The sequence below is a fragment of the Lolium perenne genome, chromosome 1, assembly GCF_019359855.2.
Source record: "Lolium perenne isolate Kyuss_39 chromosome 1, Kyuss_2.0, whole genome shotgun sequence".
NCBI classification, from domain to species: Eukaryota; Viridiplantae; Streptophyta; class Magnoliopsida; order Poales; family Poaceae; genus Lolium; species Lolium perenne.
In genome coordinates this window covers 185,490,921-185,503,110 of record NC_067244.2, presented here as the reverse complement: position 1 = coordinate 185,503,110, position 12,190 = coordinate 185,490,921, and the positions used below count along the sequence as shown (strand labels likewise).

Genomic DNA, 12,190 nt, shown 5'->3' with positions numbered 1-12,190 from the left:
GCTCAAATGACACGAGGGAGTAAAGAACTGCCACGATTGCTCAAGTGACTCTTTCACAGCTTGGCAAGTTGACGCTCTGGCTCTGCTTAATCATCGCAGATTTCTCGCTACTAAATTGAATGCATGCCCGTTATAGAACAAAATAGCCAGAAAAGGGCGCCTTGAATGTAGCCAGCTCAAAACGCAGTAAATACGGAGTACGCGGCCAAAGTGGAGCAGTACTCTACCGTGTCAGTGATAACGGCTTTCACGCACGCATCCATGGGTTCCCGAAAGAGACGAGGACCGGGTGACGGTGGCGCAGAAAGCCACTGCAGGATTCGCTCCACCTGAAAAGCATAGTAGCGACGACAGGGACACGCACACGCGCGGTGGCAGCATCCAATCCGGCCACAGGTGCGCCGCTCGGCTGACGGCTGACGGCTGACGGCTTGCCGCACCCGATCCGGCCTCCTCGGACTCCGGCCCCGGCCCCGGCCGCCGTTTCGCGGGCTTTTCTCTCTCCTTGTCGTCTCCACCCTGCTCCCACCAAACCCAGTCCCGGGCCCGCCCGTCATTGGCTCCAGCGCCATAAACCTCTACCCCAGAGGGCATCAGGTACCTCTGCCTGCTCCCTCCTACCCCCACCTGACTCTCCTCCCGCTCCGCATGGATCGCTCCGCTCGCCGCCGCGCCCGCGGCAGCGGAGGGACCCCTGCGCCGGCGCCGGCTTCATCCACGCCCGCGCCTCGCCGCCGCCGCCCCGGGGCGATCGTCATCGACCTCGACGACGACGACGGCGGCGGCGGAGCGGCGCCGCCCAAGGCCGCGAGCAGGGGCGCCTCCTCCTCCTACTCGGCGGCGCCGTTCGTGGGTTCGGTGGCGACGCGGACGCGATCCAGGAGCGTGGCGATGCAGCCGCCGGCGGAGGCCGCGCCGACGGCGAAGAGGAGGAGGAAGGGGACGCGCGCGGACGCCCACGCCGACGCCGACGGCAGCGGAGGGAGCAAGGGCGCCGCGGCCTCGAAGCCTGCATCGACTGGGAACCGTCGTGGGCGCCCGCGGCGGGCCCCGGAGCCCGCGCCCAATACCAGGGATGCGGAGTCGGAGTCGGAAGCAGAGGCAGAGGCGCCCGCCTGCGGCGACTGGGTGGAGGTGCCTCGGGCCGACGGCCGCGAGACCGGAGGCAACGCTTCCGATGACTACCAAAACGGCGAGCCTCGCGCGGGCGAGGCGCGTGGCATTGGCCAGGGCAACGGTGAGCATCGCGGTTCTGCTGGTGCGAGCGCAGTTGCGGAGGCCAGCAGGGTTGTTCCCCATTTCGAAAAAAAATGTTCTACCGCCGGCGGGAGCCGGATCAGCGGGCATCGCGGGGACGTGGTGCCCGCTGCCTCGAGCTCGGGCCGTGCGATGAACGAGGTGGTGTCAGGCAATGCGAATGAAGTGAGGCCCCTTGGCAACGAGGTGGGCAGGCCAGGTGTTCGTCCTGATGCAGTTGAGGAATTAGTGGATGAACAGGCTACAGAGAACCATCAGAACACGGAGTTGATACCGACTGCGGCATCTGAGGATGAATATGACGAGGAGATGTTGGAGGAGAGGCTGGTCGCGGATCTGATCCGCGCTTACAGCAACGGCGGCAATCCGGATGCGAATGATGGTGATCCGGATGCGAGTGGAGTGGACTCGGAGGCTGAGGACGAGATGGGGTTCACCGATGATGGCGGCGATGACCCTTCTACGCATGATCAGGAGGAATGCGGCGTGTCCGAGCCAACAAACGGCAATGCCAAGGTGGGGATGCAGGATTTGGTACAGCATAACGTTGTTGACGAACCTAGGTGCCACGAGGAGGAGGATGAGGAGGAAGATGTTGTGAAGAACGAGGTGGAGGCGCAAAGAGAAATAGCTACGGGCTTTAAACAAGGAGATTCACATATCGAGATTCTTGATTCCGACGAGGAAGTGAAGCTGCTCGATAGTGCCGGCGATTCCTTCAAGAGGAAGCCTCCGCTGCGGCAAGCAAAGGCGCCGGTCGTGCCGTGTGTTGCGTGGAGGACTCGGTCGTCGTGGGGGGACAGGGTGTCGTACAACGCCTACTTTGAGGAACTGTCCGATGAGCCGAAAGAGGAGGACGATGATGATACGGAGGTGGAACTGGATGATGAGGAGGATGGCGACGACGATGACGGTGACAATAGCGCCAGTTGTGATGATGAAGAGGAAAAAGAGGAAGCACAAGAGGCGGAAGAGGCTGAAAACAGAAAGCGCAAGAGAGAAATTTACTCGTCTTATCGGGGAATAAGGGCAGGACCTATGCCATTTTATATTAGTAGCGGTAAGAGAATTCAAAAGTCAACCCTGAAACGGTACAGCAACTCGAAGGCGCGGAGGCGGCCGAAAACCCACCGCAGAACTGACTCATCTGATGATGAAATAATTGATGATACTGTAGCACATGGTTTCGAGTGGGAGGTTGATGAACATCCAGGGATTCAACCGCTTGACTTTGATGAAGATGACAGTGCGCGTACAGCGTGGAATGACAAACCTACATATCAACAGAAGCAGTCACAGTTTACCTGGGATCTTGAGAGGAGGAAAAGGCTGAAGCTTGAGGGAACTAAGAAGGAACGTAAATTGTATGAGCGGCACTTGGACTCGGATTCCAACTCATCGGGTTCCGGTCAGAATAAAAAGCATGGTGGTGATAGCAATAGTGGGAGAAAGAAGAAGCATCTGTCAACAAAATCTGGCAAGAAATCCAGCAGTTCAGTCATGCTAAAGCGGCAGTCTCTTCTGAAGCTTCTGATGGATAAGATGAGTAGCGATAAAGATGGAGAATTCCCTCCTTTTTACCAGCATCCTCATTTCGATCATAATTTCAAGGACTCCCAGCCATTGGTATTCTCATTTGGGGATGAAGATCCTATACCAGCTGACAGCTCAGATCAAAATGCTGAACTTGATCCGCTATGGGCTGAATTTGACTTTGCTCTAGAGTCAGAGAATATTGGAACTTATTATGATGACGAGGTACGATTTGTATTGCAGTATCACGATTTATCTCGGACATATGGCTGCCATTCTTCTGTTTCCTGTCATGGTATTGATTTGATTAAGTGCCTTTCAGGCCTTATGTCAAATAAAAAGTGCCTTTCAGGTTTAGAAATCTTTTGAATGAAGGCCACAATTTTTTACTCCCTCTGTCCCGGTGTATAGGTCACGCGCATATCCCTAGGTCGTCAATTTGACAAATATACTCCCTCCATATCTAAAAAAAAAGTTGCGAAGATTTTTTTTAGGAACGGATGGAGTGCTATAAATTATACAACACAAAAATTAGAAAAATCTGTGACATCCTTTTCGGGGCAGAGGGAGTACCATTAGAAAGTATAACATCTGAAGTTTCTAATGATATATGTTTTGTAACATATACCTTGTATTACGTTTGTCAAATTGATGATCTAGGGATACAGTTGCTTAAACAATACTTGGCTATAAGCTGATAAGTAATAATTTTAGTTACTTAACAAGTGCCTTTCCGGATCTTTAGAATTATGAAGATAACGAAGCTATTTATTTTTAAAAATATGTATTGCTATAGGCAAAGAGTCGCAAACTGAGTAGAAGTATTGATGGGACTTCAGAATCACAAAGATAACAAAGATATTTATTTAAAATATATGTAGTAGTGTAGTACATGGGCTTAATATTCCAGCAAATATAGTTATTCAAGATATAATGGGGGGCTGGCCACTGTATTCTCAGATAAAAGAGATAGGATTGTATAATTTTGTAAGTTAAATGTTTCCACTATTTAATGGAACACATTTTGGGAATGTGGGAATGATTACACCTGTCAACTAATGTGGTGTTAACAAGGACATACAACTATGGGAGATATGTATTCTGAACATTTCTGCCTCCTTAGAAACTAAACAATCCTGGATGCTGTCTCTATTACACTAGAACAGCGTTTGAAGGTCACATCCAGGAGATTCTGATCATGTATGACTATATCGTCACACTCATCCAAGACTTTCTGTTGTGTCATATGCTTTAATTTGTAGCATCTTCTCCGAGGCAACGGATTGAAATGATTAGCTTGTATTATTTTGTAGCATCAAGGAGAGAGAAATGTGTTAGATCTTGGACTTGCTTCTACAACACCTTGTTCTCGAGGGAAGCATGAATTTATTATTGATGATCAGATAGGAATCAGATGCAAATACTGCTCCTTGGTAAATCTGGAAATCAGATTTGTTTTACCGTCAATGGTAAGCTTTGTATTTCCTCAAAATTTTAGCTTGCTTTCCACAATGAAGTAAGTGTCATCATTTGACTCGTTGTTTCATTTCAGGTCTCAAATTATGCAGAGAAACCTGAATGGCGAAATGGATCTTTTTTGAAGGATGCATTGATGTATCATGATCTTTGTGAACAAGCAGCAAGTGTTGACGGGAAATCGCAAGATTTCCATCTCTATGGAACAGTGTGGGATCTCATTCCTGGTGCCATTACTACATTGTATCACCATCAACGTGAAGCAATTGAATTTATGTGGTCAAATCTAGTCGGTGATATTAGGCTTGATGAGCTGAAGCATGGGGCTAAACCTGATGTTGTTGGAGGATGTGTGATCTGTCATGCCCCAGGGACAGGAAAGACACGTTTAGCTATTGTGTTTATCCAGACATATATGAAGGTATTTCCAGACTGTCGGCCGGTGATCATCGCACCTCGTGGGATGTTGTTTGCTTGGGAAGAGGAGTTCAAGAAATGGGATGTCAATGTTCCTTTCCATATAATGAACACTACAGAGTACTCAGGGAAAGAAGACAGAGACATATGTAGCTTAATAAAGAAGAAGCATCGGACAGAAAAATTGACAAGGCTTGTAAAACTTCTTTCATGGAACAAGGGTCATGGTATTCTTGGAATAAGTTATGGCCTATATATGAAACTAACATCTGAAAAGGCTGGCGGCACTGGAGAAAACAAAGTAAGAAGCATTCTTCTTGACAATCCGGGTTTGCTTGTCCTGGATGAAGGGCACACACCTAGGAATGAACGCAGTGTGATGTGGAAGACGTTGGGAAAAGTTAAAACTGAGAAGCGCATTATTCTATCTGGAACTCCGTTCCAAAACAATTTTCTTGAGCTCTACAATATACTTTGTTTGGTAAGGCCCAGGTTTGGTGAGATGTTTTTGACTAAAACAAAAGCGGGTAGAAGGCACAATGCCTCAAAGAAGCCCCGGGATAAATTTTCTGATAAATATGAAAAAGGAGTTTGGGCTTCATTAACTAGTAATGTAGCCGATGACAATGCTGAGAAAGTAAGATCAATATTGAAGCCATTCGTCCATATCCATAATGGCACCATTCTTCGAACACTTCCAGGGCTTAGAGAGAGTGTTATTGTATTGAAACCTCCTCCTCTTCAGAAGAGCATCATTAGAAAAGTGGAAAATGTTGGTTCTGGTAATAATTTTGAGCATGAATATGTTGTTTCTTTAGCCTCCACACATCCTTCTCTTGTAACTGCCATCAATATGTCTGAAGAGGAGGCTTCACTTATTGATAAACCTATGCTTGAGAGGATAAGGTCAAATCCCTACGAAGGGGTGAAAACAAGATTTGTAATTGAAGTTGTTCGGTTGTGTGAAGCACTGAAAGAAAAGGTATTGATCTTTAGTCAATTTATTCAGCCATTAGAACTGATCAAAGAACATCTGCGCAAGTTTTTCAAATGGAGAGAAGGGAAAGAGATTCTCCAGATGGACGGAAAGATCCTTCCAAGATACCGTCAGACTTCAATTGAAGTTTTCAATAATCCAGATAGTGATGCGAGGGTGTTACTTGCATCTACAAGAGCTTGTTGTGAAGGAATTAGCCTAACAGGAGCTTCAAGAGTTGTGCTTCTAGATGTTGTCTGGAATCCTGCAGTTGGAAGGCAAGCTATCAGCAGGGCATTTAGGATAGGACAGAAGAAATTTGTGTACACATACAATTTAATAACTTATGGAACAGGTGAAGGTGACAAATATGACAGGCAAGCAGAGAAGGATCACTTGTCCAAGTTGGTCTTCTCTGCAGAAGATGAGTTCGATAATGTCAGGAACATGCTATCAAAAGCTGAAATGGATCAATGTTCTAAGTTAATTTCCCAGGATAAGGTTCTGCAGGAGATGGCTTCACATGACCAACTAAAAGGCATGTTCTTAAAGATACACTATCCACCAACTGAATCAAACATGGTTTTTACTTACAACCAGATTTCCCCTGAGGTGATTTAATGGTAACACCGGCATCAGTATTGGTTAACTCCAATTACAAGGTATGCTCTTAAACGTCAGGTTTCCTCACGTAATTATATGTCAACTATTATGTTGTAGCATTTGATTAGTTCTATAATTCTTATTCAAAAACTTAATAAATTTAGCACGTGGTTGCTGGGACCTTTTGTGGTTTTTGTGGTCTGTCCCGTTATACTCTGATAATGTAATCCGGCTCACTGCCAGTGGAAGGCATGTTGGGGAAAATTCCTTTTGGGTTGTGCATCTGCAACTTGACTGCTCTTTCATGTTTATAATTTGTATATATATAGTTTCATTTAGCATAATATTTGTATAATTTGTTGATGTCTGAATCTGGGTATCATTGTATCATGTTGGTTTCATTATTTTTGTTGTCTGTCATTGTTTTGGTTAACACCTGCTTTATCTTTTACAGTACCTATGTCTGTCCATGGAGCTGTTTGCAACTGATGCCAATGACAAAAAAGTGAAGGAGTTTACTACTGTCTTCATGGCTAGAGGATACTAAATCTTTGTGTAAACTCTGTGCCAGAACACATTTCCAACTATGCAGAGTGCAGTCCTTATTGCTTTGTGATGGCACTTGTCTACATGGTAAGATATTTACATCAGCCACATGTATACATGACATTCTGGAATGGCCATCATTTGCTAATTGCAAGTGTGGCGGTTGCTGCCAAATTCGTAGATGGTGCGTAAGTACCCCTGCAGCTGCTATTCAGTCATATTCTTTGTACATATGCTTTTCCTGGAAGCATGTTTTAACATTGTACATAAAGTCAACTTAAGAAGTGTCAATATACCTGCTTCCCAGCTCCCTAGGTTATGTCGAGATATACTTTCTTGGTGTTGCACTAACTGCTGTACTATATTTGTTAAAAAAAACTAATGCTGTACTACTAAATTTGGATATTTTATTCCCACAGTAAGCATTTTTTTTTATCCCTCCATACCGAAATATTTCCCCCAATCCTTTGCATAGAACCAATAAGCATTTGTATCATGCTGATTTTGTTTCTGAAAGAGCAAGGACAAACATTTGCACAGGTTTCCCAGTAACTTTGTCAATACATATCTTGCAGGCTTCTCAACAGTGCAAACAAGCATTTTATGCGAGAACGGGAGGAATCGGCAGAATCGAGCTTATTACTGACTTCAGCCTGAAACGGAATCTAGAGACGTTTGGGAGCTGCTTGGAGTCGTGCTCAATGTCCGGTAGCGCATTAGAAAACAACAGACTGAAGATTATCCATTTCAGAATATGCTGGCAACGTGATGAGTATTCTGTGTGCATATGAATCTGGCTTTTCATGAGTTTTTGTTTTAAAGGAGGCAAAAGCTTTGCGTTGTCTCATGAATTAAGAAGAACAAAATTGTCTGGTTAATTACCAGGATATCGGACGAAAGCCGTTACAAATGCACCAATATAGTCATGAAACATGGTCACATTCCCCTCCCTCTAATCCACACTCCTCACTCATACACGAAGCAAATATATCGTCCAAAAGGAAACTGTGTCGAGGTTGCCATCAGGTATTCAGGTGTCATTGTCATCGCCCCTCAAGCAAGCGACTTCGATTTCACTTTCACAACCAGAACATACGTCGGAACTCATGACGGCCAAACAGTCGGCCACTCATCTCAACGACTCGACACCGCTGACTCTAGTGGCGGACATTGCAGGAAAGAACTCCGATCATGCGCGCCGACCAAGCCCTCACAATCATACACCTATCTCCCTCCATGGCTCCATCATCACCGCAAAAGCTCCCCGTGGGAGTTCCATGTTCCCATAAAGAGAAGGCGAGGCACGAGACACACCTCCTACACGCTAAGAGCATGACTGGTTGTTGGCATGTCCGAGGAAATGCAACCTCTAATTCACTTCGTGCAAGTTGTTTGGTTGGAAACAATTTCTACTCCGCATCAATTGTGAAGCAAAGTCTTTGGCGTTGGTTTGCCAACAAATCGTGTTTCAACAAATGCAATGGTTGTTTGGTTACATCCTGTTTGCTGAATACGATCACCTCCTACCCTTTTTGGTGCACTTACCCAGTTCGCCATATAGTTCGCCATATATAATCAGAAGGTGCTTGACACAATACGAAATGACAGAACGACAATCATAGATCACATAATCAGCAATGCTAGCAAATGGATACTAGTTCTAGCAGTGGATCATAGTGTTGCACCACGAGTTCATGAACTCGTGATGCAACATAAGTTCATCAATCGAGGGGTTACGTAAATACCATCTCACAAAATATATAGATGTGCCATCAGTGCTGAGAAAACCTAGCTACTCTAAACAAGCACGGCAACAAGCATACAATGTTCTGGCTCCTCGGAGGTGGACCGCGGCGGGAGTGAGCGGAGCAGCTGGAACACGGCCGATGTAGATCTTCTTCATCTGAGCATAGTTCTTTATAGGCTTGTTGATGAGATCCGTGTTCCTTGGGTGAGTCTACGATGATGAGGTTACTTAGTTCTTCCTCATGTGCAAACTAACAACATCCATCACAAATTACTTAGTGAATGAAGCAAGAGAAGTGCCCTAACCTTGGTGCAGGCATTGTATGTATCATCGTCCATCATTATAGCTGATGTCTTCTCCACCCAACCTACCCTCTCTAACATTTTTAGCCTGCATACATGAACCTACCTTGCTCTCCAGTACCTCATATGGTTGTAGAGCTGATCGACACCAACCTCATCCATTACACCCCACTTGTACTGAGAGAGAGAGAGAGATTCATACTTGTAAGATTAGGGATTGAAACCTCTATTCCATCATGGTTTGTATTTGATTTGATCTTCAACTATTGTGGCTTGCTACGGTAATATTAAGATGAACTCCATTTACGTTGCTATGATATCATTATGTTATTCTCCTCTGATGTGTGAGTAGATCCCATTGGCGTGCTAGATGTAGGGATTGGTGAGTTGTGATGTGCCACTTTTATTCCATCTCTTTGTGAATTTATGATTAAGACGATTATATATGACTATGAATGTTTGTGTGCACCTAATGTTGTTATCTAATTTAAGGGCCCACATAGCATGATCTCAAGAACTCATAAACAGGAACTTGAGTGCTAGTGAATCGGCGACCCCCTAGTGACACGGTCGATATCAAAAACAGGATCTAGCAATACTCGAGGATCACAAGAAACCACCAAGCTTAAAGCTTTACTCCGGTTTAATCATCTTAATAGATGTGCTGACCATGGCTTTGGTAACATGCAGAAGGATTATTGGAGGAAGGTGAAATATACCATGTGGAGTCTTTCTCTCTTATGGGTTGCTTGCCTTCTCAGATATAAATAGGAAGAATCATATTCACCTATCCCTTTTATTCGACAAGGCACATTCACTATCGCCATGAACTGAATCACCCCGCGCCTACCTTTTCATATGCAGAAATCCGTTTATTTCTTATTAGCTGTTTACTTTTATGCACTTTATTTTATTGCATTATCAACACTCCAAAATCCTATCATTTACACTCACCATTTTCCATTTAAATTCCTGCAGTCAATTCATCTAAGACTTGTGAGACCTTGGGTGTGACAGAAACACCGCAGATAAACATCCTCCTATGCTCCTTGTTGGGATACGATATGAAAACCGGAAATAATACTTCCACGAAAATATACACGAATGACCATGTGTTCTTGCAGGTCATCAATTATCTGCAAACAACAAGGGTACATGGGGGTACCAAGGCTACCGCTATGCAGAGTGCAGCTTTTCTTGAGTGGACCTGCAAGGTCTTGGCTTCGAAAGCTGCCAGAAGGTGCAATCGAACACTGTGAGGATTTGCATGATCAGTTTATATCTGAAACTTTCGATCAAATTTTAAGCACCCAACATCAATTGAAGAGTTGCAAAAGTGTACTCAGAAATCAGAGAGTCATTTGTATCTCCGGAGGTGGAGCATGATCAAAAACTCAGCATGCAGGCCCCAGGAAGGCTCATAGCGGAAGAACCCTCCCTTAGGGATGGAGGAGGAGATTTTTGCCATGAGAGGAACATGGTCGGAGGTGTCCCTGTTGGCGGAGGCAAGAATAGAGGCCGAAAAAGAATCGTTCCAAGCCTGGTTGATAAAAACCCTGTCTAGGCGGATAAGAGTGGGGGTGGCCCTACCATTAGACCAGGTGAGTTGATGGTCCCGGAGGGGGAGCTCAAAGAGCGCAAGGTAGTTGATGGTGTCATTGAAGAGATCAGCATAGGCAGAAGAGAAGTTGGCGTTGTTTCTATCCGTCGGGTCCTGGGTAAGGTTAAAGTCGCCAGCGATGAGCCAAGGAAGGTGATCACCGGGATCATGGGCCCCAAGGTTACGGAGGAAGACGATTTTGCCTGCACGGTTGCATGGCGCGTAGACATTCGTGACCCAAAGGGGGGAGCTGTTGTTCGTGAAGGCTAGGTCAACGGATAAGGCGTGTCGAGAAGCGACCGATCCCAGGACGTTGAAGAGTTTAGGGTCCCAGGCAGAGACAAGACCACCGTAAGCCCCCACAGAGTCGATGTTGTCGAAGGCTCGCAGAGGGAGAGGAAGGAAGGATGAGGCTTTGGCCAAGGAGATGGCCCCAAGCTTAGTTTCCTGGAGGTAGACGATGCTAGGTTTAGCGGAAAGGAGAGTCGCACGCACAATGTCACACTTATCCGAGTCACCCAGGCCGCGAATGTTCCAGGAACCGAACACAAAAATGAAACAACCATTCATTTATAACTCATGAAGGCACCATGGTAGTACAAAAAAGCACGGGGCTGCTGTTGTTCACGGCGGCTTAAGGCCAGAGAGACAAGGGTTACAGGGGAAGAAAAATAAAGGATAAAAGGAGGCACAACTAGGCATCTACACATAGAGATCCTAGAACAACAGCAGCAAAAGCTCCTGCAGAGCGAAGGAGCATCAGCACGGGGCAGACCAAGGAACTGGCGGGGCAAGGTTTCTCCCATGCCCGCGCGCCGGCGCCAGAAGGGTGCTTGATCATGCGGAGGTGGAGGGCACCGTGTCAGCATCCACGACGGCATCGGGATCGACACCGCACGCGGCTGCCAAAGCTCTAAGCCGAGGGAGAGGAATGGGGCCAGGGGCGGAGGCGCCATCGAAACCAGCAGCAACGGCGGCTTGCTGGAAGCGTGGTGAACCGCCGTCGAGGTTGAACCGCGAAGCCTTCGCCGCCTTGGCCTTGGAGAGCATGGTGAGGTACCGAGGGTCTTCCTTGGCCGCAAGACGGGAGCTGCGTCGGGCCTTAAAGGCGAAATCTACCGCACGCTTGCAACGGGCACGCTGTTTGCGCACGGCGTCCTCGTGCTCGACCCCGCTGGCGCCCTAGAGGAGCTCCACCAGCTGCGTGTCCTCGAGGACCGGGGAGTCGAGCGGTGCCGGCGGAAGGACAGCCTTAGCGCGGACATCGTCGGCGTCATTGGATGGCACCAAGGGGGTCGCTGGCACCTGGAGGGTGTCATACCACTGCAGCATAAGAGGAACAATGGTTGGACAAAAACTAGAGGAGGAAACGGGCACGAAAGGGGAGGGGGAGGGGAGGACCTGCTCAACACTCAAGCCGCTCTCGGGGAACTGCGTCACAAGGCGACGGGTGATACGTCCAAAACGTATCTACTTTCCCGAACCTTTTTGTTATTATTTGCCCTCAAACTTGTGTGTTTTGAATGCAACTAACGTTGTTTTCAGCAGAATTGCCCTGGTGTCTTGTTTTTGTGCAGAAAATCAACTTTCGGGGAAAATCCCAGAAATATACCCATATGCCTTATTTTCCCGGGGAACTCATGGAGCCAGAAGGTGAAGAGCAGGGGGCCTGGAGCTGGGAGTACATGGCCCAGGCGCGGCCCAGGCCTAGCCGCGCCTGGGGGTGTATTCCC

At 47.0% G+C, this 12,190-nt stretch overlaps 1 protein-coding gene across 2 annotated transcripts; it reads left to right on the top strand.

Annotated features, from left to right (window-relative positions):
* Positions 1-483: 483 nt before the first annotated feature.
* LOC127315670 (uncharacterized) lies at positions 484-7,686 on the top strand. 2 transcript variants are annotated; one of them, XM_051346143.2, is made up of 5 exons: positions 484-3,015; positions 4,104-4,259; positions 4,343-6,321; positions 6,717-6,895; positions 7,384-7,686. In XM_051346143.2, the coding sequence occupies exons 1-3, from the start codon at positions 649-651 to the stop codon at positions 6,278-6,280; spliced, it is 4,461 nt and encodes a 1,486-aa protein (XP_051202103.1). In that variant the 5' UTR covers positions 484-648; the 3' UTR covers positions 6,281-6,321; positions 6,717-6,895; positions 7,384-7,686. The 2 variants fall into 2 exon arrangements, with proteins under 2 accessions (XP_051202103.1, XP_051202108.1); XM_051346148.2 differs by having other exon boundaries at positions 6,717-6,992.
* The last annotated feature ends 4,504 nt before the right edge of the window (positions 7,687-12,190 follow it).